Consider the following 26090-nt stretch of genomic DNA (forward strand, 5'->3'; position numbering starts at 1 on the left):
TAGCGTCCATGTTGAGTTGTCTTAAGCCTGATTATCGCCATCGAACCACAATGCCCATTCGCCTTTGATCTCCTAGGTCGATACACTCGCACCTCTGGTATCGTCGCGGATTCAGTATCGCCATAGACCTCATCGTTTGACACCAACGACATGCTCTCGGCGACCAGGGCAAAACCGGCAAGGATGGCAACGAGCGACGCATCCCGAGCACAACAAGCATTTAGATGCACTGGAATATGCATTTTTCCCTTCGCGCGTGGATCTGTCCTGGAATCCCGAGGTCCTGGCAACGCCTGGGCAGAGATAGCAACAACCGCGCGCGCCACCAACACCCAACTTTCGCTGCTAGAATCCATATCCCGGAGCTCACTAAGTTAGCGAAAGCGCGCATACGTGAGCGGTTCTCTCGGTACTGGTAGACGCTGCGTGACGCTGTTGAACTTTTTCTTGTTGTGGGAGAAAGGCAGAAGGGATATGTTGACTGGTTTCACTGGTAACAGACGCTCCGGAGGCACGCACGGGCCACTTGTTCACCCAAACAGTGTTGCTAGTGGGATAACTGTCTGCGTCATTTGCCGCCGTGCCGCAACCCGTGGGCCTATTCTGAGCGCTTCCTCCACGCGAAACGGCGCGAATCCGACTTGCCACTCTCAGTCACGCAGCTACATTCTTTGAAAGAGACTTCATCGGCTTTATTGCTTCTCAGTTGCACCCTATTCTTTCTTCTTCGTCGCTCCTTTCTAATGACAACGAGGGGCTTGCGATCGGTCTTCAAGGCGACCGCGTTGCTTGCTGTTGTCTTCCTCCTGATAGCCGGCTTTGGGTTTTTCGACTATGGCGATTCCCTTTCGCGAATAAAACCTATCGTCACTGGTATTGTCAAACCAACCCCGGCAGGTGTGTAGCCTCTGCTTCCCGATAATGTGAGTCGGATCTAACATTTGGGACTAGAAACGAAGCCGAGCAACCTAGATGACTCGCCAACAACATCACAAACCCCCGAGCCTCCCAATGCCAGCGGCGGTTCTGAACTTTCGGAAAGTAACAATGCCACCGTCATTGATATACCAGCATATCTGCACGCCATCATGAATCCTGCGTCTACGACTTTCCCACGACTTGAGTGCCCGCAGCCAAACCTTGAAAGGTATGCGTATCTCGGTGGATCATCTGGATCACTCCAACATGGGCAACTTCCTCGATACTTCTTTGCCCTCGATCTACATCAATGTGTTGACCTTCTTCCGCGATTGATTGGCTCCATAGTAGAAACTATGTACTTCCTTGGGCCACAAAACTGCGTGCTATCTATAGTCGAAGGAAGATCCGACGATGGCACCTTTGATATACTCAATCAACTTCACTCTAGCATGCAACTTTTAGGTACCCAAGGCAGCTTACATTCAGAGATAAAAAAGCTAAGCACTCCTAGGTATTCGATACTACTTCAAATCGAGCGATATCAACCCTCTAGCCAAAGGAGAAAATCGCATCGAGAACCTTGCAAAGCTCCGCAATCTAGCTCTGAGAGACCTTATCGCACATCCGGAGCATTACGACGAGGATACTACGGTCATCTTCTCCAACGACGTGGCTTTGTGTATGGAAGATATTCTAGAAATAATCCATCAGCGGAAGTTCCAGGGAGCAGATCAAACGTGTGCCATGGATTGGACATACGTTGGCGACAACCCGACTTACTATGATGTTTGGATCGGTCGCGGTGAGTTTTGACTGTGCGAAGCGCATGTGAGACATATACTGACTGAGTATACCTATTTCTTAGGAATGACTGGGGACCTATTCTTCAATATCCCGGAAGACGGATCATGGGATAACGCTTGGAATCTCTTCTATAATGACCCTAAATCACAAGCGCGCTGGTCGACCTCAAAACCATTCCAGGTGTTTTCATGCTGGAACGGCATAACGGCCTTCACCGCGAAACCGCTCATGGAGAAAAAGATCAAGTTTCGAACGCATAAGGAAGGCGAGTGTTTTCAAGGCGAGCCGAAGCTGTTCGCCAAGGACATGTGGTTTAACGGTTATGGCAAGATTGCTGTGGTACCGAGCGTTAACGTGGAATACTCGGACGAAGGAACAAAGAAGCTCAGGGCTTTGAAAGGATCCACATCCAAGGTAAGTTCTGACTGTGCGAAGTGCATGTGATAGACATACTGACTTGTCTGCAGCATGTTGCGGACGAAGGAGATGATATCAAAATCGAGTGGGAGGTTTCTCCGCCGGAGAAAGTGAAGTGTATGCCAGACTATCGACACCAAACGTTTGTTGCTTGGGACGAGGGACTGAGGCGTTAATGTAATCGGAAATAAAATTCGAATGTTTGCAACGATTGCGATACTTGGTGAGAGCTGTATGCTACATGCATACTACGCTAACTATGTCGTATACTAAATCCGTCTTGTAATCACCACACGTATATCGTTGGTCGGCTTTCTCACTCCGGTTCCCGGAACCTTGCCCGGAAGCTTCCATGCCCCGTCCGCTGGGCCAACGTCCCACATTGTAATGATAGCAACAGCTAATGTCACAATTTCCTTCTCAGCAAATATCCTGCCTTTACACATTGCAGAGCCAGATCCCCATGGCTTCAGTCGTCCATATCGAGCAGTAAGCTTCCCAGATGACGGGTCCAGCTCCAGAAATCGTCCAGGATCAAACTTATCGGGATCGCTGTAGATCGAAGCATCGCGGTTCACCAAAGAATAAGGTACCGACACGAATGTACCCGGCTTGAGTTCATGTCTCAAATCCCCATCCGTAACGTGAACTGTGTTTGAACCAACAGATCTAATGGACCTAAGATGTGGGTGCACGAGGTCAGTAAATGTCCTACATAAAGTTCGAACGGGGATACAAACGTTGGTTCGTTTACAAGACGGTAGGTCTCGTAAATACACGCCTTCAGCAACGGACAATTCCTTGACAAGCCTTGCATATCCATCGATGTCAATTCTCTGGGGATGGACGTAGACATCGTAATATATGGGGTCAGTTCCTCGCGGAGTTGCTCCAAGATATCGGGCGTGGAATATAAGTAGGTTAACAGCCAGAAGAGGAGTGGTTGCGTGTTCGCATTCTGGCCCCAAAGGAGTCCAAGGTCTCCAGCACCACGCTCAGGGAAGGACCAACCTTCCCTCCTGTAGACGTTGTTCCTTCCCAATGCTGTTTCACCAACGTCGCGCATATCAGCGTCGAAATCGACAGGATCTCCCTGCTGGTACTGGTCGATTCGGCGATACAAAGCCTCGAGTTCAGTGATGAGACGGGTCCGCGCAGCGAGACCCTCTTTCATCACTTTCAAAGGAGCCCACAGAGGCAGGCCAATCATTAAAAGGGGGAAGAGATCGTTATCAAACTTCCACAGATCCTCTAGTGCCTGTGGATATCGATCGAGGAAATCGCGACCGTATAGCTGTGGGATGGCGATGCAGGCGCCAAAGTCTCGAATCAAGCTTTGGAAGTTTGCCTCCACTTTCTCAACACCACCGGATTCAGGGTTGATCACCCGTATTTGTGCCGAATGCTCCCACAACTCCATGTCGCGAGGATTAGACTGGAAGGTCACGAAGGACTTCACTTTTTCGGGTATACAGGCTCTCTCCAAAGCAGCAGTGGCAGCGTTCTCGTTCATGAAGACTTTCTCGACAGGTGCTCGTAGATCCCTGTTTGAAGCGTCCATCTTTTCTTTGAATTGCAGTGAGTCTACGCCGCCGAATACACGGACGAGAAGGGTGTACTGAGACGGCAAAGGATCTAAGATGGATTTTGCCATCAACCGTGTGATGTGCGGCGAATCGATGAGTATTTGGTGTTTTGATGAGAGCCCAACAAGAGATCCACTGTTTCGCCGCAGCAACATCCTACAAACGCGGACATGAGTATTATTTCTATATGATTAAAGCTTCATGGTACTCACAGAATACGGCGACCCAGTCCATTCTCGGAGAGAAGATGCGAAGTTAACCCAATCTCAAGTGTTGCCCAGACGGGAAACAGCTGGTACGGTTTCGATTTCGACGCCACTCGAACGATAAAGATGGCGAGGAGGACGATGATGGCCACAGCAATGACACCAGTGTTCGCTGCCGCTTTCCAGCTCGCTAGCTGGGAGGCATCGGCATGCGATGAGTGCATTGTGTTTCCCATAGCCGGACGACTGACGAGCGTTTCCTATATGGTCGCCTTTATAGCGTTGGATGTGCGTGGCCTGGTGTTACGATCGTATGGTACTGAAGGAGAAGCTGTGACTAGATTTGGGGGCCGGGTGTGCAGGCTTGATAAACCGGCCTCGGAAAACGTTTCAGCCGTATCAGCCGTATCCGCCGTATTACCCCAGGGTTGTACCTATTGCTGATGGCCTTGGCGTCTCGTAAGGTTCAAATATTCACGGCGCGGCAACAGGAGGCTCCGAGTGCCGGCGGTTGTAGCGGCGCGTGGTGGTGCTGCTTTGCTCGATGTTGATGTTGTCTCCCGTTGGTTACGTCTGTGACTGTACAACTGGTTCCTGCATACGTGGAAAGCTAGCTCTACGTGCCTGTCGCGCCTTGAATACGCCCGAGACGGTATGATTTGATAAGACAAATGGCACGAGATCGAATAACCTGTCAGCAGCCACGGGGTCCGCGTCGCAAGCGGGTAGCTTAGGGAACCAGGCAACCACGGCAGAACGCGAAAATTCGCAGGGCGTAAGTATTCGCAACACGATGTGGTGTATTGGGTGAATGCGGTCTTTCGCCCAAAGAGGTTAGACCGTCTATGCGCGCGAAGAGTGGACCCGCGGCAACAACCCCATGAATAGTTGGAAGGAACAAAACGACTGCCACGCCCTCGTAGAAGCCAGGATGAGTGTTCTGGGCATCTTCTTATGTCCAACCTCGCCTGAGCGTACCTACACTCACAGCTACGCCGCGCCTGCCTGTGTTCATCGTGCATCGACACCGCCTCACGCCAAGAGTCTTCACCAACATCGTCGGAGCAGACCTGCGCTAGGGATTTAGAATCGTCCTTCGTTCCTTCCGCTACCATGACAGCACAGAGAGTACAATGTCCTACATGTCTTAAGGACTACAGCTTGAGGACGCACATGGTTCTACACAACGATGAACCGAAGAAAGCAAAACTTGGTTCAAGGAAGCGATACCGTGAGGCAGCGATACTGGCAGAGACATGGAAATGCGCAAAATGCAGCAAAATATATACCACTAAGAACAACCTGGATCAACATCTGCGCACACACCACTGAGAACTATCCAACTCTTCATTCGACTGCTCTGTCTGCCCGGAGACCTTCAACAACAAAGTGACTCTGGAGGAACACCACCGAACCGTACATGCAATGGACACCGCCCGAAAGACCACCGTAGATGAGAGTCTTGGGTCTATTCTCGGCTTCGAATGCATTTACTGCGGCAGGAAGTTTCGGACCCAGAAGAAGATGAACACTCATATCGACTTCAGATGCCCCGCAAGAGAACGTGAACCCTACCCTGCGCGCAACGGTAACACTAACATACTCTGAGAGATTGAACAGATTGAAGAAGCTATACCAACCATCGATCGTATTGACAAGCCCGTCTACCAGAACATGTTGACGACGCTGTACCAGCAGCTGTCGGGATGGCAGCGGCAGGATGACGATGGGAATCCGTGCCTCGTGCCTCTCCGCACAACAGGCCTTAGACTCCATCACCTCGGAAAAGGAAAGAAACTGAACGGGTCTGCAGACTACGCTATGACAAAACAAACAAATCGGAAGATCTATCGTCAATGTAGGCTCCAGGATGGTCTCTTGAAGGCCATGAAGGTACACATAAGAGCATGAAAATAACACTCACAATCAACTTCTTAGTCTGTGAACGGGTCTATCCTAGCGACAGCAAGATGTTGCATCATTGGATCCGCACTCCGCAATCAGACAATTTGACTATGAGTAAATGGGAAGTCATCATCAGCATCCACGTTATAGAGTACGGCAATGCACAGCACATAGATCGGAGATGCACATATCTCATTCGCAAATACTCCTGTATCTACAAAGCCATCTTCCCCTCATCTCTAGCAAAAGCAGCCCCGCTAAAATCGACACGATAGAAACAACGCCTGCCAAATGCAAAGTTTACTCCTCACCCTTCGTTACAGCATGCCGTTTTTTCGAAAACTGTCCTGAAAAAAAGGTTTCCCACGAAGGCCAGGCTGGCACCTGGGTCTAAAAAAGCCATTTGAACATGGACCGCGGCAAGCTCCGGGTCCTTCCTGAAAGGGGGTAATCGTTGAAGAAGCGAAAGAACATATCATAGCAAACGAGATCTTCGTGACGTAAAATAGTGCAAACACGTAAAGGGAATAGTGCCTCGTGATGCCGAAGGGCATGTAGACGTGAGGACTGATATCAAATTCTGGCCATGAGCGAAGGGTATCTGGTGGTATTGGAAAGTCGTGAGCTTAATGTGATGTAAGCGTCTCGTCCTCCTAGTGGGAGTTGGTGGCAGGCTGAGGTGGAGGCGTAGACAGGATCGAGATGCCCATGGTAATTATAGCAATCAAGAGTCATAGGATACTGCATGCGCTGCCCGAAGACCTATCGATACGTTGTCAGCTACTGCACCGGATATATCTTTGCGTCGAAAGTATCCAAAGCCAATGGCATGGACGGGAATGTGTCACTGGACACTCGTACGGTATCTCTATCGTCATAGTGATCAGCGCACAAGCAATGATCCACGTCTCTCCGCGGAAGCCATGCTGCACGACGGCGGGACGATCACCGTTTGTGATTGTGTCACCCAAGACTTAGTGCATGTGCCGGGTTCCTGGTGCCGAGAGCCGAGGGATTGGGGAGATGATTAGATAGGAAAAGGTAGATGCTTACCATCTTTGCCCGCGGATCCTGCCAATCCACGAGTAAACAATCTTCAGACGCTCGCGAACCCTTTCTGTTTGTAATAAAACATATTTCTCTTCTTCCACGATTGGGACGACAGAGGCAAACCAATATGGAAATATCGCGGGGTCCTCAGGTGGTTCACCGTAGACTTGGATGATGCGCTCACGAAGCCAAGGCGCGCTAGCCTCTCTCATTTCCCGCACAAACGCTGTGCAACTGTCGAGTAGTTGTTGCGTAGAAAGGGTCTCAATCGCGACTTCCGCAGGGAGCTGGTTCTGCGGGTGGTCGCGGAAAAATGCTTCCGCATAGTCCCGTGCCATGGTGGTTTCGCGCTGCTCTAATATGGCTTCTTCGGCAAGAGAGACATCTTCAACGCGCTCGATGCGGCTGACGTTGTACCCATCAAGCAAGCCATGAGCCCTCACCTTGAAACGACCGATACCACGTGTCTCGATAAAGCTACGCCCATCACGGAGTAGCTCGTAGTTGACGATCTCGAGTAGCGTTCCGTATTCCAGAAACGGGGTCGGACCAAGATCGCCTTGTGGGGCGTGAGTGCGATTGTACATGACCATGCCGAATTGTCTGCTGCCTTCAATGACACGTCGCATCATGAGCCGATAGCGGGGCTCAAACACATGAAGGAAAGTCGGCATTGCAGGTAATGACAGAGTGCAAATGAAGAGCGGAACGTTCAAGACGTTGTCCCCGGCCTGTTCTTCCGCTTTTAGAGCATCGGCACGAGCACTGACCATATCTGGACAAAGCCCATTCAACAAGGAGTTGAGTATGACGTTGCTAGATTGATTCTGCAAGGACGCAGGCACATGCAGTCCTCTGCGACAGAAGGGGCAAATGCTACTGTGGTCCATGACACGACCGAGGCAGCGGCGGCAGAATGTATGACCGCACGAAGTCGTAGTCGGGTCGAGCATCAAGTTGTAACAGACAAGACAGTCTAACTCCTTGTGGGTTACGTCGCGCAAGCGTTCCAGCAGCGTGATGTCAAGATGGTCGTAGTTGTCCCCGCTTGCCGATAACGACTGGTAGTGGACTTCGGAAGTGTACCGAAGTTTGCCGATCTCAGCCATGGTGAACGTAGACACGAGACGTCCGCCATGCAGTTCCTCCTGGTGCCCAGGGTGACTAGGCTTTTCCTTCTCTTTCTCGTCCATGGGTGAATCTTCATGCTGGGGTATCTCGATCAGAAGCATCGGAGTATTTTCCGCAGATGGTCTATGCGCGACTATCTCGGCTTTTATCAAGTCCATCAACTTGGTCAACGTCACGTCGACAGAGCACTCAGCAGAAGCGTGTTCGGCCCCGCAGCCCATTAGCGGACACGCGATGCCCATGAGGCGATCCGGCGTGTTCGGGTAGGATATGTTGGTGCGAGGTTGCGGGGCAGGCAGGCAGCCGCGACAGACGGTGTGGCCGCAGGGCAGTGTGACGGGGACACTCAGAGGTTTCGAGCATCGCGGGCACTGGACCAGGCGGACCATCTGTCGGGCGTCGCGGTGGGCGTCGAGGGCGACCGCCTCCGAAGCCTCTGCCGAGCGCTCATTGTCGCACATGAAGGCCTGTGCAGATAATTGAGGCTCAAAGGAATGCTCAACGCTTTCGACGATAGAGCACCCTTTTGTCCGTTGGTGATTCATGTAGATTCGCTATGTTGTGCAATGACTGCGGCAGCCATGTACAGTCGCAGGCCCGTCGGTGGGTCAGGTCGCGGTTTTGGTTGGTTCCGAGGTGGTCAAGCGGATGCGCACTGCAGGTGTGCAGGGAGGGAGGGCGGTTATGTAGTCGATAGCGAGGCTGCGTACTTCAAAGATAGTCAAACCTTCGAAATAGGCAAGAGAGGGTTGAAACGTCTTTCACGGAACGGTCGATGCTTTCGGACGCTGGGTCGAGGCGGATCAGCAACGCGCGTGCTGATGCAGGGACGGATGACGACAGAGGCTGCCGAGGGTGCTGATATTATCGGGGGCAGACAGTGTCGAGGTTTATAGGAGCACGCGGCGTGGCAACACGAGAGCTCGCGAGTGGGAGGAGGTGGTGCAGTCTAGCAGTAGAGCGCAGAGCGGACGAGGGCCATGTTCAAGAGAGAACAACTTGAAGTGGTCATCCATGCTGGACGGATAGTTAAAGATCGGCGATGTTGCTCTGCGCCCCGTATCAGTCATGGAAGGCTGCCACCCGATGTCTGTGTTCAACGCTGGGATGCTCGGATCGAGGCTAAGCCTATCCTGGCCCCATGAGAGAACGGCACGGTCCATACGCAGACAAATGTCCACGCAGCCAGAGACAACGCAAAGCCTTGCTTGTTCCCACACCAGACGCGCCTCGAACCGGTATCCCGAGCACTGGGATGACTGCCGCGGCCCATTGATTGCGCCGCGTATCCGGAGTGGACACGGTAAAGGCGGTGATCATGTAATTCCAGCCAAATCAATGCCTTTCGAGCGGCATGTCTTTGCCAGGCCCATCTTCATTACCAGCAGCGTAGCCGCGCGAGCCCAGCGCAACAGCAGGTGCGTCTATCTGCAAGAATTCGTGTCTTTCTATCGTTGCTCGGCGGTAATACATGTAAGAAGCGAAAGTCGTCGTCGTCATGGATCACGTCTACGCAGCCAATCAACAGCGGGTCCGCTCGCTGTCATTTTCCCATGTGTCTCGCTCGGAAAAGACTAGCCGCCACAGAAGACCCTGTAAATCTGGCAAAGGACACCATGAGGGTCCGATTGTGGTGACGACTTGCATTTCACCATTGAGGGCAAACAATGCTTGTGCCTCGTGTCTCACCCACACTGCAAGCTACAACGTCTGTTAGTCGCGGCTACACAGACCGTGGATATCCAGGCCACCCATCAAGTCTGGACCTTTTTGTTGTTCAATTCAATATCGCTCGACGCTCTTGTCCCTGGCTGCGGTTCCACCAGCTTCGCCAGACACCTGGGCATAACCGAATGAAGCGCTAGACTAGTGGACAATCTTCGGCAAGCCTCCCAAAACGTACCAGGGAAACTCCATATGCAAAAGAAACCTCTCCACGCACGCTTTGGCTCGGCTCCACCAACACAGAACATGACTATTGTACATTGACATCCCTGTACATAACGCTCCTCAACGCCCGTTTCCGAAATCTCGGATTCGTACTCGCGAACACCAGTTCACGGTGCCCTGGGCCCACCGTTTGTCCCTGGCTGTTCCGCCTCTGAGTTGATGTCTGATTCAATGCTCGACTCCTCTTCCTCGTCGTCGTCTTCTTCCTCCAGCACAATTTGCTCGAGAACCCGTTTGTCGAACAAGTCTAGCATGAACCGGCACGCTGGGAGACGGAAGTGATGTGCTTCCAGAATCTGCATCACCTTGTGGAAGATCGCAGGCTTGCTGAAACCGGGTGCCTTTCTAGCTTTGATTCTAAGCCGCATACATTAGCTCGTAACTTTTAGCCCTCGAACAAGGGACTACTTACGCCTGCAAGTCGTTTGCTGCCTTTTTGGCAAGCACGGTATTGCCCAAGTCAGTCGCGAGCTTTAAGATGCGCGCGTTTATTGGATCCCTGTCGGTGACCGCAACCTTAATCTCTGCATTGGGGTTCCAGCTCATGTCTTCCGCCTGGGCAACCCAGGGTCTCATCTATAATGCATTAGATCATTGTCCGAGGCGAAAAAGAAATCAAGTACTGACCGCAAAGAGCTTGTTGAAGTTTAACGGCAGGCAAAACCCTAGTGCCTCGCCAGAGTCATTGACGACGCCGTCCCATCCATATTCCAGCAGGATTTCCTGGCCATGGAGACTTCGGGAGATCAGGCCCAGTACGTAGAAGGCTGTGCCTCTAAGTGACATGACTTCTGACTGCTCGGCAATCTGCACGACCCACTTGACCACATCTGAGCTCTCAAGGAATGGCGCCCCCAATTCCATTGAGCCCACGTTGCCAACCGCCCATAAGCAGCCCTTGACCTTGAGAATTATCTCAGGGTCGTCATTCTCCGACGCAAAGTCTCGAATGGTCGCGGCGAACTCGTCAAAATGACCTTTCTGCTTCAGTAGCTTGCATCCTTCCTTGGTTCTGGTCAGTTCCCGATAGAAGTGCGGTGGCACGAGGCCGTAGTCCGTTGGTTCAGGCGTGTCGTCGTACGTCAGTTGAGTCGACGGCTTTTCGGGTATGTCCGCGAGTGCGCGAGCCATGGAGGCTTCGATCAAAGCCACGTAAGTATCGTTTCTTCCCAGGAACCAGTCGTCCATCTCTCTCGTGATGTAATCCAACCCATCCAGGTAGTGGTAGCCTACCGAAGTTGAGAGGAACCGGAGCAAAAGTGGAGCACCAATTTCGCCCAGATGATCCAATGCCGGGCGGCATTTCACGACAAATTCCAACGACTCTTTCTGGTTGCAAGCCTCTTCCAATATCTTGATTGCCACTTCACACACTTCCACATCCGGGTCGTACAGCTGCGTCACAAGGAGCCTGATAGCCCATTCCGCTACACTGGTAGAGCTGCTCACTCCCATAGGCTTTGTCGCATACTTGCGCAACAATCTGGTTGCAAAAATACGAATCTCTTTGGAGCATGATGTCATGGCTTTGGAGATGATGATGCGTAGATGACCGTCCAAAGTGTAGTCCATATTGCTCAACAGAGTTCGGATCAGGTCGTCGCGGTCATTGAGCTCGATGATGTGGTAGAACATATTGATCACTCTCCATCTTTCTAGAATGTGGATTCCTCGAGAGTCTTTAGTCAAAGCACCCAGAAGCGCAAAGTAGCCGCCAGTGAGCGTTTCGTTCATCCGATCCGTCTGAAAGATAGGCGACTCAGATGTTAGCCCGCTCATCCGGTCGAAATGCGACAAACACTCGGCAAGCTGTCGGATAAATTTGCTCTCTGCCAGATACTTGACGCCTTCTGGGTTTTGCAGGAGACTTTGCATCAGGGCGCATCCGGCTCGCACGTATCGCTGGTTCGGTTTGGTATTTTTGATCTCAGAGAAACGGTACTTGAATGGACGATAGAACCCCAAGACACGATGGATGAACTTGGTTACTTTGATAGCCTCGTCCAGGCGTTTGGGATTGAGTAGAGGGCCTTCGATGATGTTCAGAATCAAATCCCACTTCCATTTCGTGAACGTGACCGTGTTCAATACTTGGGTCTCGACCATGAGGTTGCGAAAGTGGGCCTCGTCCACCTGCATGGCGGCTTGTAGCTTGGCCGCATGGTCAGATTGTCTGTTTGTCGATGTGCTATCGGAGAGCGCAGTGCTCTTAGTGGTATACAGAGACGTAGGTCCGGACCGATAAAGAGTCCTGTTGATGCTGTCCACTTGATATATGGTACCAATAGCGACAAAGCGGTCTTCTGAGTCGAACCGCGCCGCTGAGTGCAAAAGTTGTGGGAGTACTTGGATCTGCGCGCTCCACGATGGGGGTAGCAATTCATTGGCCATTTTCAAAACTTCCCCAATTAGAAGGGTTGTCTTGCGCTTCAACGGCAATGTCAGAGACTCTTCTTCAGCCTGTAGCAGTGCTGGCATCAAACCTGCATGTAGAAATGCAGCCAGAACTACAGAGACATAATGGTCTAGTAAGCTCCACTTGGTGGTGTCGTCCTCGGTGCTACTGGAGGTTGAAGTCTCTTTGATCTGCTGGTTTTTTAGATTCGTGACGCGGCCATAGGTAGTCAAACGCCGACCAGCAAGGAAGGAGGATGACCAGGAGGGAGGCTTGATCCTGAGAAGATCGAATAAAAGTTCCAAGATGATGTTCCGAACATGAGGAGTAGGAATCTGTAAGGACCAAAGTAAGGATCGAAGGGGCAGAAAATTGTTCATGGAAAGGGTAAGTAGTCCAGGCCAACTTCGGAGTAAGGATGCTATGACCTTGGCATTGACCTTCAGTTTCTCTTCGTGCAAATGTCCATGAGTGGTATTTGCGTCCGTGAACATGGCGAAGGGAGCTTCCAGCTCGCGCCCGGAGCGCAAAAAGCGGCGTCGCCTGGGAGTATCCAGTAGATAGAGGAACGAAGTGCCAACACTTTCGGCCGCGTGATAGCTTCCTTCCCCAAGAGCATCAGCCAAAGCGCCCATACCTCCGGCTGCAACCAGAAGAGATGGCTTCCGGACAAGAATCTCGGCCAAAGTCAGGGTCGCAATATTCCTCAGTCGGTCTTCTGCGTGCTCGGCCACTGCAACGATGATACGAACTACGGCGCGGGCGATTTCCTCAACGCCTCCCTTGACGTCGAGGAACGCTCGGACAAACTTTAGTGCTTGTTCACGTTCCACACTGGCTTTGGACTCTTTTACTAATGACAAGATGACAAGATGGTCTGTATGAAGAGCCCGTATGATCCGGAGAGATTTGCGATCAGTGAAGGAATAGCGCATGACTCGATATGCTGCTGCAACAACTTCGCGGCTGTCGCTCAGGAGCATGGTTTGCATTCGTAGTCCGAAAATGGACCAGGCTAGGTCGTACTTCAGCGTAGGGTGTCGCTTGAAGAGAAGGACCAGAGAGTTGGCTCTCTCTACATAGTATTCCGGTTGCAAGCCCTGAACTTCCAGGGCCTGCAATATCTCTGCCAGAACGAAGGTCGGCGATTCAGTTTCCTCCTCCTCTCCCACTTCTTTCTCAACGATATGCCGCGACGGTGAACGTGAGAGATTCCGTCGGAAGAGATATGAGAGTCTGCTCTGTGGGTCCGCTGGTGGTGACTTGACTTCCTTTGCTCTCTGTTTCTCCGCAGCCAATCCCGACTGCAACTGGGCCAATTTCCTGTTCGAAATATTGAGCTGTTCCTCGACCTGTAGCCTCTGGTTCTTGCTGTCTTTTGCGTTCTTAGCGTTCAATGCCTCCAGCAGGTTCTCCGAGCCAATCTTGATTTTGGTTTCCTTCTCGATCTGATCCTGCAGCTCTGCCTGCCTCTGCTCAGTGGTTGTGTTGTCATTGTCCCCCACGGTAATTGCGTGCATGTCGAAATCGGGACGTATCCGACCGTCTTGCGCCGTCGAGGGCCGTACCAAAGCGGTGTTGAAGCTGCCAGGGCCTGTGTTGGCGGTTGCATACGAGGCATACGAGGCCTGGCCTCCCCGCGAGCTGGCCATGCCGACCGACGACGCAGAGCGCCCATCTCTACTCGTCGTAGGTGCAAGGAGAGACGTCTGGTCGGCGGCATCGGCCTGTGTGTTTACGGAGCGAGCTGATGGCGTCATGAGCGCGCCTTAACCGTGTTCCCGCCAACCGCATCGCATATCTGTCTTTCGGCGGTGCCCTCCTCTTGCCTCATGAGCATTCGCGGGCCCAGGTGAAGTCGCTGTCGCTGCGGTGCCTAGCCAAAAACGGAAATGTGGCGGAGGTTCGGGGAAGGAGCGGCTGGGGCAGAGGCTAGGGAGTGTGGAGCTGGTGTAATGACAGTGTGAGTGAATGGTGCATGGCGCGCAGCATCGCCATCTCGACGTGTTGCGGGCAGCAGCCGCTGAGCGTGGGGACGTGCACATTTCCCTACCCACTTACCCTTGCAACGCTGAGCTCGCGTCCACCAGATCCACCGCCCTGCACCTCACCATCATGGCCTGACATGCCGCAGAAATCCATGTGCCGACAATTCAGGCCCCGTAGTCCCATGGCGCCTGGTGCATCTCCGGGCGGAGAGCGGTTCTGACGCCGTCACGTGCGCGCCCTGCGCCGCTATCCAGGGCCTCTTCCCTCGATCGGAGCTCGCCGATGGCCATCTCAACGAATGGAAACGCGTTCTGGCCGCCTCTTTGCCGACGCTCCATAGCTTGCTCGTGCCTCAATCGCAAACCGCTCCTGTACAGTTCGGTATCCTCCGTGTGCCGTCCATCAGATAAGGTGCCGTTTCATAAGTATATCTAGCTTGATCGCCCTTCTTGATAACTCTATCCACTCACCTTCAGCTTCCAACTGACCCTCGCCTAATCACATACACCTCGCGCCCTTATCTGAAGCACTCCAGGCTATTATCCTAATCTGCACAGCTTCGCTCGCAATGTCTCAGCTTACTCACGCCCGCTACGGCAAGGACAACGTCCGTCTCTACAAGGTCGACAAGGACCCCAACACCGGTGTCCACACCGTCGTTGAACAAACAGTCTGTGTCCTACTTGAGGGAGACATTGAGACTTCGTACGCTTCTCCACCGAGACTCTAGCATACCCTGTATTAACGACCTCCAGCTACACCAAAGCAGACAACTCTGTCATAGTCGCGACCGACACGCAAAAGCAAACAACCTACATACTCGCAAAACAAAACCCTATCGACCCGCCCGAGCAATTCGCTGCCATCATTGGCGACCACTTCGTTAAGACCTACCCTCACATTCACGCCGCGCACGTTAAGATTATCCAGCACCGATGGACGCGCATGACTATCGACGGAAAAGCACACCCACACTCGTTCTTCCGCGACGGCGAAGAGACTCGCGTGGTCGAATCCGTGACACGCGAGAACGAGGGTGTCTCTATTCGCTCCAAGATTGAGAAGCTCCTTGTTCTGAAGAGCACAGGGTCAGCATTCCATGGCTTCCACCGTGACGAATACACGCGTCTGCCCGAAACATGGGACCGCATTCTGAGTACAGAGGTTGAAGCTGGCTGGCAATGGAAGCTGTTCAAGAACTTGGATGAGGCCAAGGCCGTAGACTTCAACAGTGCCTGGACCGCGGCAAGGGATATCACTATGAAGGTCTTCGCCGAGGATGATAGCGCCAGTGTACAAGCAACTATGTACAAGATGTGCGACCTGATCTTGGCCGCTGTTCCTCAGGTGGATGCTGTCGACTATGCGCTGCCCAACAAGCACTACTTTGAAGTCGGTACGTGGGACCAATTGTCTCCTCCTGCATTCATTCGCTAACATGGCACTAGATCTTTCGTGGCACAAGGGCATCAAGAACACCGGCAAAGACGCCACTGTCTTTGCTCCTCAATCTGACCCCAACGGTCTAATTTTCTGCACTGTTACTCGCAAGGGTACCAAGTCGAAGTTGTAGATGCAGTAGCATCATGCCGTCGCACATTGGTTTTTTGTACATTTCTTTGGGTCATCGAGCGAGTTTTGGAGAGATTGTCAAAGGAGAGTAGAACATTATACCACCATTTCTTTTTGTTCGTTGGGGACGAGTGAGAGTAGTTTACCATCTTACGAGTAGAGCGAATGCAACCGTTTTACTCACTCTCGCGGCATATGATGTGACAAATCAGAGATCCATGAGATTATCGAATCGACGTCAAACCCAGTAACCAAGTACATGTGGCCGTAGAATATGAAATACGGCTCAAGGACAATTATGTAGATTTACATGTCTTATACACGCACCCTGATGCTATGGTATATCTTCTCTTGACCCCTTTGACCACCTCTCGTCATGATACTGGTGCCTCCGCATTCTGTGCCTTGACCTCTGCAAACGTCTTCTTGACCTCATCGTGCTCCACTATACTCTGTCCACCGCCGTTTCCCACCTTTAGGATATTCTCCTTGTAAGGATGCGCTCTCCCCTCGAACGTCTTCAACCTTGCCAGCCTGTCCTTCCGTAACCTGTTCTTGGGCAACATGCCGCTGACCGCCTTCCTCAAGACCTCTCCGCCTCCCCACTTGGCTATCATCCTGTCCATGGAGAGTTCTTTGAGTGAGCCCGGGCGAGTCGTGTGTGTGCGGTAGAGTTTCTGGAAGCGCTTCTTGCCGGTGGTGTGCAGCTGTGCGCAGTTTGTGGCTACAACGTAGTCGCCACAGTCGGTCGAGGGGTCGAAGATGGGCTTGTGTTTTCCCATGAGGGTCAGGGCTATAGCGGAGGCGACGCGGCCGAGCGCGCGTGGGTCGGAGCCGATGTCGAGATGGTGCCATGAGCGGGCGTAGGCCAGACGCGTCTAGATAACATATTAGCCCTAGAAATAGCACGTCTCGCGATGGTGACTTTGGCTGCGATCATGGAGTTCTGAGATGCGGAGGTCCGACAGAATACACACCTTTCCTATGACTTGCGACATGGCGGCTGCGAAGCCAATGACCTAATAGGCCAAGTATAGTCGGGCGTCGGTATTGACCTGGAGTCCGGGGTTCTCGCTCGGGAGATACTGGCGAAGCTACGAGCGGCGTTGGCTTGTCGGCGTGGATGGAAGTCGATGCCAAGCCTGGGATCCAACGTGGATTGGCGATAAAATATGGCCCGGGGACGGCCGCCCGCCCTGCGCCACACCATGGTTAGGTGGGGCCTCGATTTCAAAGCGTCCCAAAGGCGAAGTGGCATGCTCACAACTTGACCATTCTACCAATAGCACAGGGTTTCAAACAACATTACACTCGAATTCACAATTTTCAACATGACTGTCCCGTCGTTTGAAACCATCTTCGCGGTGCCTATGACCTGCCAGTCGTGCATCAACGACATCGAAGGCTCCCTCCAGCAATTGAGTGGTACGACTGATCCCGATGCACGTCATCCGGCTTCTAACAGCATGTAGGTGTCAACAAAATCACTGCCAACCTTAAAGATCAACTGGTATCTGTCGAGGGCACAGCAGCGCCGTCGGCCATTGTTGAAGCTATTCAAGCAACTGGCCGTGATGCAATTCTAAGAGGATCTGGAAGATCAGACAGTATGCTCCATCTTGAAGAGTCGGCATGTGCGTCGATTCTAACGTCCGAACAGGCGCCGCAGTATGCATCTTAGAATCGCACGCACCTAATGTAGAGAACAAAGTTCGAGGATTAGTGCGCATGGTTGAAGTAGCTCCGAGTATGACTATCATCGATCTGAGCATAAGGGGATTGTCGCCTGGAACGTACCAGGCTACAGTTCGCGAATCTGGCGACATATCCGACGGACCAGAATCTACCGGCGCCATCTGGGAGTATCTCAAGGCCAAAAAGGAAGACAAGCCGTGTCGGGGCATCTTTGGAACCATCCAGGTAGGAAAGGGTGGAGTCGGATCTGTGTTCCTGGACAAGCCCATCCACATCTGGGAGATGATCGGACGTAGCATCGTAGTTGCGCGAGAGCAAGACGGCAAGGTATGCGAAACCGCTAGTTGATCTGAGATCTACTCTGACCTTGCACAGTTTGACAAGAACGATCCGGATACGCTAGTGGGTGTCATCGCACGTAGCGCTGGTGTTTGGGACAGTGAGTGCTCTTGGTACCCCACGTGTTCTGCGCATGGCGTGTGGTACTCTTCGCGTGCGTATGTGCTAACGGTTGTGCAGACGACAAGACGGTATGTTCATGTTCTGGCAAGACGGTCTGGCAGGAGAGGGAAGAGCAGCGCGATCGCGGTATGCTATGAGTTCAAGAGACACCAAGATAGACCAAGTAATAAAGTGCCGTCGAAATGCCGTGTTGGTTTGGTGACGAGAGATAGGGCTTGCACCTTGAAATCTAGGCCGAAACTAAGACTGCGCGAACACGGACTTTGCGAGGCCTGGAATCGTCATGCGTTCATGCCTGAAAACGCCAGGCGACGGGATGAGTGGCTGCGGAGAGGCTGCGTCACGTGGCTGTCTCAGTCGGCGGATTTGCACGTTACAGACCTCAAACGCCATCACTCGATGATCGCAGGGGGCCAGCAGTCCGATGTGCGCCGCGGTGGGTTGCTGGCAGTGAGCCTCACGGCGCGAGGCTATGGGGACTGCAGAGGCGCTTGGGAGAATCGCTAGGCTCTCGGAGCATCGCAGGACGGTGGTGTCATGCTCGAGTCGGCCGGGTTGAGGCGTCTTGGACAGGCGCGTAGCGCTGTGGCTCTCGGGCTTCACGGTGCAGGGATCCAATCACGGTGCCGGGTACCGTGTCGGCCAAGGCTTGTCTCTCAAACGCGCTGGACCTCAGAATTGGTCTCCCCACCGGTAGCCCTCCTGCAACCGCCCGCCAAATTCCCACCGTGTCCCTGTCTCTTCCGAGCATTGCCCTCGAAACCTCCTCCTCTCTCTCCCGGTTTCCCAACTGTGCCTTAATTCCCACACCTGTACGATCGTTAACTCCCCCGCGCAACCCACCGCATCTTGGTGTACCTCGACGACTTAATAGCGACACACACACCTACTGGACACTAATTCACCACGTCGCGCACACCCACAAGCCCCGGCGGCTACTCTGTAATCTGGTGGAATTGAGACGAACACATCCGGAAGTTTGCGCGTGAGAAGGAACACGACCCCTCGTCCAACGGTGGAGTGCTAGGAAAGGCACTACCTTGAGGCTTGACGACACCATACTGCCGGGTAACAAGTGAAGATCACTCGTCATGTCTCTGAAGCAGGTGCGCTCCTTCCTCCCGCGCGTCGCCGCTCCTGCCGAGTTCAATTACTGATAGGTGGGGTAGGAAATCGAAACCTGGGTGGCAGCCCTCGCCAGCTACGACAACAATGAGTTCGACGTCGCATTGAAGGTCTTTGACACAATCTCCGATACGTCCAAGATTCTGTTCAACTGCGGCGTAATCCATGCCACACTCGGCGAGCATGAGAAGGCGGTAAGTTGGGCAATGGCTCCAGTAGTAGGAGCACGTACTGATGGCTACACAGGTCGACTGCTACCAGCGCGCTGTGCGTCTGGACCAGTACCTCGCAGTGGCATATTTCCAGCAGGGTGTGTCAAACTTCCTTATGGGCGACTTCGAGGAAGCCCTCGCCAACTTCAACGACACACTCCTCTACCTACGCGGAAACAACAACATCGATTACGAACAATTGGGTCTCAAGTTCAAGCTATACTCCTGCGAGGTACTGTTCAATCGCGGTCTTTGCTACATCTACCTCCAGCAAAGAGACGCCGGTCTACAGGATCTGTCTTTCGCAGCCAAGGAGAAAGTGGTGCCCGACCATGATGTGATCGACGAGGCTATTCGGGAGGAAGCAGAAGGCTACACTGTCTTCTCCATTCCCGTCGGCATTGTCTACCGTCCCAACGAAGCCAAGGTCAAGAACCTGAAGACAAAGGACTATCTTGGAAAAGCCCGCCTGGTCGCTGCTTCAGACCGGGCCAATGCCTTTACTGGCTTCGCTGGCGCCGAAATCAAGAAGGGAGGCCAGGCCGCAAAAGATGACAGAACTGAGGATAAGATCTCGTACGCGGCGACCAACCTTGTCAAGCCAGAACTTCAGAGCAGAGCACGCCAGCAGTCAGAACCACCAATGAACCGTAACATGTTCCCACCCACACCGCCACCGGAGGCAGACAGAAGGTCTGGTGACAGGAGATCTGGTGGAGAGCGGAGACCTGCCGCCGATGCTCCCATGAGCCGCGCGCAATCCGTACGAGGCGGTGGCCCTAAGCCTCAGCCTCTGAACCTTGGACGAGCTGCCTTTGATCAGCAAAGCAACAACGAGCCGCCTCGTCGCCAGCCAACACAGCGCTCCGCCTCTGAACGTCCACCACCAAGTCGTTCAGAGTCAATGCGAGACCGAGGGCAACGTGATCAGCGGGATCAACGAGACCAGCGAGACCAGCGAGACCGTGACTACAGGCCACGTCGCCGTGGGTCTGACGATGATATCATTGACGACTACTACGACAATGACCCCTACCCGCCTTCTCGTGGGAGCCGCGGGGCATACGCTCGCTCAAAACAGAGCAGGCGACCGGCTTACATCGAAGAAGAAGACGAAGACGACTACGATGGCAGTGATCTTGATGACGCCGAATTCGAGATGATGTCTCGCACAAAATCCAGAAGACGATCTCCCGCCCGCTCCGCCAGATCTGGTGGTAGCACCCGCGGTGCAGGCAGCAAAGTCAGAGTGAAGGTCCACTCTAGCGACACACGTTACGTCTTTATCAGTTCTGATCAATTAATCACTGAATTCTGGCAACAGATTCGGGAGAAGTTCGGTGTACGAAATAAGTTCAAGGTGGAGTTCAAAGACGATGGCGACATGATCACCATGGCCGACCAGGACGATCTTGACATGGCCATCCAGACGGCGAAGAGTGTTGCAAGGAAGGAAGGCAGCGATATGGCCAAGATGGAGGTAAGTTCATCGTGCACTTTCAGCTTCAAGACTACGTACTAACTACTTTATCAGGTTTGGGTTAGAGAAGTATAGACTAGAGATACCCCAGCATCACGCATTATTACGATCCACATTACATTTCCTTTCATCCTCGCGAACGCATATTGATTGCTTCGGCGTACTTGCTTTGACAGCGCTCGATCTTGCTGTATTTGTAGCGAGCATAATTGCTGGTTTTTGCTGGCATGCATAAACACCTGTACACTCTTTTTTCACAGCCGGACTGTTGATCCGCTATTAGAGTCGGCTTTGCATGTATGAAAGGCGTAATCGAACCTTACGAATGAAGAACTTCCACCAACAATTGTTTCCGCCGCAATGTGATATCGTGTAAATACGTGCATTGGTACCCGGAGTACGTGCAGTAGATAGCTACCACGCAGTTTAGGCCTTCTGCATGCGCCACCAGCGCGTGGAAGTACCAACAACCAGGTTTTCAAACTACCATTCAAGTTACTTTCGCTGCGCCGCAGACTAACTAGTCCTTGACGCCACCGTGCCGTATGAAAGTAATCTACCGAGTACGAATCACCGTCGTTGTTGCAACTTGCCAATAAACCCAAAGCCTGTCTCGGCGAACTGACTGGCGCGTGCAATGACAACAGACAGCTCATGAGCGCCAAGGCACACTTCACGATAGCCAAACGATAACGTCCACCAACTTGTTCACCACGACGTATGTGCGTACGCCACGCGTGTGCTTCCGATACGTCCGATTACGCGCCCGAAACAGCTCGTGACAAACCCGCGGGAAATCCGGACGGCAAATAACAAATCCGCGTCTCCGATCTCGCCATCGTGCAAAAGAAAGGACGTCACACACCGTTATGTCAAACTCAACAGCCGACGCGCGTATTCTCGCCAATAACGTTAGTACTCGTAAAGGAAGTTGAGGAAAAGCTCAATAAGGCGAAGTGAAACTCGAGCCAAGCTGATACTGCGTCTCGGAAGACGTGAAAAGGAAGAAAGAAGAAAAGACGAACACGATGCGGTTCAATCCGAAAAGTCTATTTTGCTAAGCATTTCTGTGACAGCAAGACAGTGCTTGGTATGTTCCAGTTGTGTGGGTTACAGAACCTTCATACGCGTCGGTGCGGGTGACGCGCATGGTGTTTCGGATCTTTGTGTGGAGAGAGCAGTGACGTACTGCGATGACTGATGGCGAAAGATGTGAGGTGGTGAGACGAACTGCCAAAAGTCTAATTGAAAGCACTGCAATGACAAACAGAAAGGACAGAGTATGTAGCCGTGTTCTCGTCATTGTTATACATGATGTTACAAGATCGTTATAAGACCGTTTTTAGAGAAGACTTTGGGGATATTGTTTCACACTACTGGTATGTGTGCTTTCGTGCCTGAACGCCTTCTTTTTCAACGCTCTTCCTCAAACCAGAGTTTGCTTCTTTGTACATGGCGTCGAGAATCGTTCGTTGCCCTGCGATGGCTACTCGCATTTCCGCCTAACTCGTTCGCCTGGCGCTGGCGCATTGTCTCCTTGTATGAGATCGATTCGGGTTTACGCGGGAAGTAGGATCTCGGCCCAGCTGCTGTGCAAAAAGGTTACGCCAATCTACACGCGGTCATTAGCATTTGCCCTTGCCTCTGTTTTCCTTCTCTATCGTGCTCTATCCTTCATCTGATATTTTCGAGAACCCAGGGCGACTTACAGCGAACATTCCCGCGGCAGTAACGATACTCCTGTTATCCTTGCTCGTAAACGCTGAGATGGTGCTGGACGCGAAGCTGGGCTCGTTGAGGGTACGGCCCTTGCCTGTCATCTGCTTGGGTGGCATCGTTGCGGAGACGGGTGAGACGCTGCACAATCCGTCAGTCTCGAATAGTCTGGGTATTTATCTGCGGAGGGCGTACGGAGTTTGCGATCGTAGAATTGGGCTGTTGCGGGGTTGCTATCGATGCGCTTTGGACATTGGTGATGATGTTTTTTGGCTAAGAAGGGTCGAGCGTCATCGGTTGCTTATGTAAGGGTCCGTCTTTCAACAGTCCATCATGAGCCTTCCCTACGTCTTTCGTCTCATGGCACAACATGTCTGCGCAAGGTTTCTGAGATACGAGATATCACCGCATATATGTACAGGAAGTCGTTTTGAAAGATAGCATGGCATCGTACTATTACAAGTTATTCACAAGCACGGCTGAGCCTTCCTCCCAATCTACGCCTTCTACTATAGCCATGTCGTTTTCCAAGGCCTAACCCTCAGCCGCGCAATGAATACGTTGGATAACCCCGTGTGCAGAATCAGATATTCGCTATCCCAAAACGACCCGTGAAAGATTAGAACGCCGTGAATGCTGGTCTGAATGTCCCAAAAGTGAAACACAACAACTAAATGTGAAAAAATGGAAAGCATCCTGATGAAGAGTTGCTACCATCAATATTCCCAGCGTCAAGCTGAGATGAAGGCTGGACAGCCTATTCCTTCTTGCTTGCCAGGATACTGTATTGACCACCGCAACCAGCCCATGTAAGCTTCGTCTCACGTACAGCGGTGTTGTCGATCAAGGTAGGGACCTCAATGTCGTCGTCGGTACCCTGACCCGTTTGGAAGTTGACCGAGAAACCCCACGAGTAAGCCTTGCCGTCCTTGTCAACGACGATGGAGTGATCAGGACCGCATGCACCAGCGACAATGTTCTTGAGGTCGGGAAGCGGTGTCGGCTGCACGACGATCTTCGCCTTGCCGTTGTTCTTGAGAACCTTGTGCTCATCCGTCTCTGCATCAAGCTGGGACGGAGGAAGACCAGTCTGTGAGCCGTCGCAGCGACCCCAGACTAGCACCTGTCCATCCTTGGTGATGGCCAAGTTGTGATGCGAGCCTCCTGCCAATGATTGGACGCCCTTGCCTTCCAAACTGTGTATGATCTTGGGTTGGAGAACGCTAGCATCATCTGCACCAGCATTCTTGGTGTAACCAGTCTCACAGTAGTTGTTCGCACCCCAGCCCCAGACGTGCCCATCTTCTGCGATGGCAAGACCGTGGTAGTCGCCGGATGCGATGTGTGTTATGCGTTGGCTGTGCTTCTTGATGGAAGAGTCGTGGAAACCAATCTTGTTGGGCTGCAAACCTTGGATGAGATTGCGCTCAGTGACACGGCGTCCAAGCTGGTTTTGCTGGCCGTTGCCCCAAGCATATACGTGGTGGTCCTTGTCCAGGGCGTAGACGTGGTTGGTACCACACACGAGCTGAATGACCTTCTTTATGCTGTCGATGTAGACGGGTCGAGGCGCTGTATGATTGTCGCGTTCGAAACCCATGATACCTTCGTTCTTTCGGAATGTGCCCCATCCATAGACCGCGCCCTCAGTAGTAAGTGCGAAAGAGCAGCTATCGCCGGCAGCGACGTCGACAAAGGTGGTGTCTTCAGGGAAGAACTCGGATGGTACGGGCGTTGGTGTGGCCTCAGCGTCGTTCAAGCCGCCGGTCTCATCCTCAGAGTCGGAGTCAGAGTCGTCCGCGTCTAGATCACGCATCTTGACGGGTGCGTTCGACGTGTCGCGTCCAAGGGCATTGTTGTCGTTGACACCCCATGTCAGGATTTTGTTGTCTTTTGTGAGTGCGACAACGTGCATGCCGCCAGTAGCAATCTTGACAACGTTCAAGTTGGACAGAGGCTCGTTGTAGCGCGGCCGCTTCACGTCGATGGCCTTGCTTGTGGCGCCGAAGCCGAGCTCGCCAGAAGAGCCTTCACCAAAGACAAAAACCTTCAGAGGTTCCGTGTAGCGGATCTCGTTGATCTCAGTCTTCTTGCCCTTGTTGCGACGCGGGCCCTTGGGGTTCGGGATCAGAGCCGGATCGACCTTCGCGGCTTCGGGCTCTGGCGTTGCGGTCTTTGACGCGGCTTTCGGGGCGGCTTTCGCTGCTGCTTTCGGGGCAGTCTTGGGGGCAGCTTTCGCTACCTTGGGCTTCTTCACGGCGGGAGCAGGCGCGTCTTCGACCTCCGGTTCGCTTTCATCGTCCTTCTTGCGCTTGGTCGTCTTCTTAGGCGCGGCCGCGGGTTCAGGTGCAGGAGTCTCTGTCTTCTTTGCGCGACTGCGTCCAGCAGCTGCTGTCTTCTTAGCGGTTGACCTTATTTCGGACGCGTTGAGCTTACGCTTCGGTGGAGCTGCCTCAACTTCGTTGGTGTCTTCGTCGGCCATCTCGACGTCCTCAGTTTCCTCGGCTTCCTCAGCTATGCCGTTGGCGACAGGCGCGTCTTCGGCTTTCTTCGCGCCTCTTCGTGGGACTGCGAGGTTTGTCAGCGATAGCATGGTTACTGTGGGTGGACGTGACGTACGGGTGCCGTTCACCTTGACATCTTTGGCGTCTTTCTTCTCAGCGGGCTTTGCGCTCGCAGAACGGGAAGCTCTAGCCATTGCGCGCGACACAAACGAGAGTTGGCGACACGAACGAAGGTTGATGCGCGTAAAAGTGTTTGGATTGGAAGTTGTTGTGAGGTGGCTGGTGTTGTCGTGTACATAGAAAAATGTTGAACTGCATTTAGCAAGGCTGGCGCTAGACTTCACATGGACCAGCTCGCTGCAGCCACGGCCCGTCAACCATTCACCGCGTACGTCACTGCCTGATTGGCTACCTAGGCAGCCTGGCTACCATCGACTGACTGACCGTCCGACACTCGTTCGTAACATTTAATATCACATGTCTCGTTACCACTGCAAGCCTTTTGCTGTTTTGTCTCCTGTTTTCAGCACGTCACTGTGTCGATCCTCGGTGTCGGCGACCTTCACTCGTGGCCGTCTTATGAACCACGGCTGACCGAGAAGCTGTACCGCTCACACGTACGTTGTTCTTATGTAATCTACACAGTGTGGATATCCAGAATGGGTCTGGTTCATGTTATACGGAAATGGTTGCTGAGCTTACACACTTCAAGACAAGGGGATGTCGGCCACCCCACAGCATGCAGCTAGAGCTCAAAGAAGATTCTGCGATATATAATGTCTATGTTGAAAATTTGTCATCGAATCAGTCAGCGTGGCCGAGGTAAGCATTTCTCCCAGCTCCTGACATCTTCCCATCTAACATCCGATAGTGGTTATGGCGTGTGACTCAAGCGAAAGCTTGTCTTCTCCGGAAGACGCACTCTCAAGAGGTTTCTCATAGGGCAACCTGCGTGGGTTCGAATCCCACC

General features: G+C 52.7%; 8 protein-coding genes across 8 annotated transcripts; 3 read left to right on the forward strand and 5 right to left on the reverse strand.

The window, feature by feature from the left end:
• Positions 1-743: 743 nt before the first annotated feature.
• Positions 744-2635, forward strand: J4E87_003844 (uncharacterized protein; the record flags this gene model as incomplete). The annotated part of the gene is made up of 5 exons (XM_049375469.1): positions 744-897; positions 952-1023; positions 1433-1723; positions 1787-2139; positions 2594-2635. 5 exons carry the CDS (start codon positions 744-746, stop codon positions 2633-2635), a joined length of 912 nt encoding a protein of 303 aa, XP_049234454.1.
• Positions 2636-2811: 176 nt separating this feature from the next.
• Positions 2812-4158, reverse strand: J4E87_003845 (uncharacterized protein; the record flags this gene model as incomplete). Its single annotated transcript, XM_049375470.1, has 3 exons — positions 2812-2820; positions 2897-3863; positions 3941-4158. 3 exons carry the CDS (start codon positions 4156-4158, stop codon positions 2812-2814), a joined length of 1194 nt encoding a protein of 397 aa, XP_049234455.1.
• Positions 4159-6570: 2412 nt separating this feature from the next.
• J4E87_003846 (uncharacterized protein) lies at positions 6571-8565 on the reverse strand (the record flags this gene model as incomplete). The annotated part of the gene is made up of 2 exons (XM_049375471.1): positions 6571-6601; positions 6893-8565. 2 exons carry the CDS (start codon positions 8563-8565, stop codon positions 6571-6573), a joined length of 1704 nt encoding a protein of 567 aa, XP_049234456.1.
• A 1512-nt stretch (positions 8566-10077) lies between these two features.
• J4E87_003847 (uncharacterized protein) lies at positions 10078-14125 on the reverse strand (the record flags this gene model as incomplete). The annotated part of the gene is made up of 3 exons (XM_049375472.1): positions 10078-10327; positions 10383-10546; positions 10598-14125. 3 exons carry the CDS (start codon positions 14123-14125, stop codon positions 10078-10080), a joined length of 3942 nt encoding a protein of 1313 aa, XP_049234457.1.
• A 797-nt stretch (positions 14126-14922) lies between these two features.
• J4E87_003848 (uncharacterized protein) lies at positions 14923-15927 on the forward strand (the record flags this gene model as incomplete). The annotated part of the gene is made up of 3 exons (XM_049375473.1): positions 14923-15059; positions 15110-15750; positions 15803-15927. The coding sequence occupies 3 exons, from the start codon at positions 14923-14925 to the stop codon at positions 15925-15927; spliced, it is 903 nt and encodes a 300-aa protein (XP_049234458.1).
• A 373-nt stretch (positions 15928-16300) lies between these two features.
• Positions 16301-16924, reverse strand: J4E87_003849 (uncharacterized protein; the record flags this gene model as incomplete). Its single annotated transcript, XM_049375474.1, has 2 exons — positions 16301-16804; positions 16904-16924. The coding sequence occupies 2 exons, from the start codon at positions 16922-16924 to the stop codon at positions 16301-16303; spliced, it is 525 nt and encodes a 174-aa protein (XP_049234459.1).
• Positions 16925-17257: 333 nt separating this feature from the next.
• On the forward strand, positions 17258-20975 carry J4E87_003850 (uncharacterized protein; the record flags this gene model as incomplete). The annotated part of the gene is made up of 8 exons (XM_049375475.1): positions 17258-17351; positions 17399-17533; positions 17587-17948; positions 17997-18060; positions 18141-18151; positions 19253-19402; positions 19455-20900; positions 20955-20975. 8 exons carry the CDS (start codon positions 17258-17260, stop codon positions 20973-20975), a joined length of 2283 nt encoding a protein of 760 aa, XP_049234460.1.
• A 2398-nt stretch (positions 20976-23373) lies between these two features.
• On the reverse strand, positions 23374-25314 carry J4E87_003851 (uncharacterized protein; the record flags this gene model as incomplete). Its single annotated transcript, XM_049375476.1, has 3 exons — positions 23374-25004; positions 25053-25184; positions 25236-25314. The coding sequence occupies 3 exons, from the start codon at positions 25312-25314 to the stop codon at positions 23374-23376; spliced, it is 1842 nt and encodes a 613-aa protein (XP_049234461.1).
• Between the last annotated feature and the right edge of the window lie 776 nt (positions 25315-26090).

This window comes from Alternaria ethzedia (genome assembly GCF_023757985.1).
Source record: "Alternaria ethzedia strain BMP 0044 chromosome Unknown scaffold_7, whole genome shotgun sequence".
NCBI lineage: Eukaryota > Fungi > Ascomycota > Dothideomycetes > Pleosporales > Pleosporaceae > Alternaria > Alternaria ethzedia.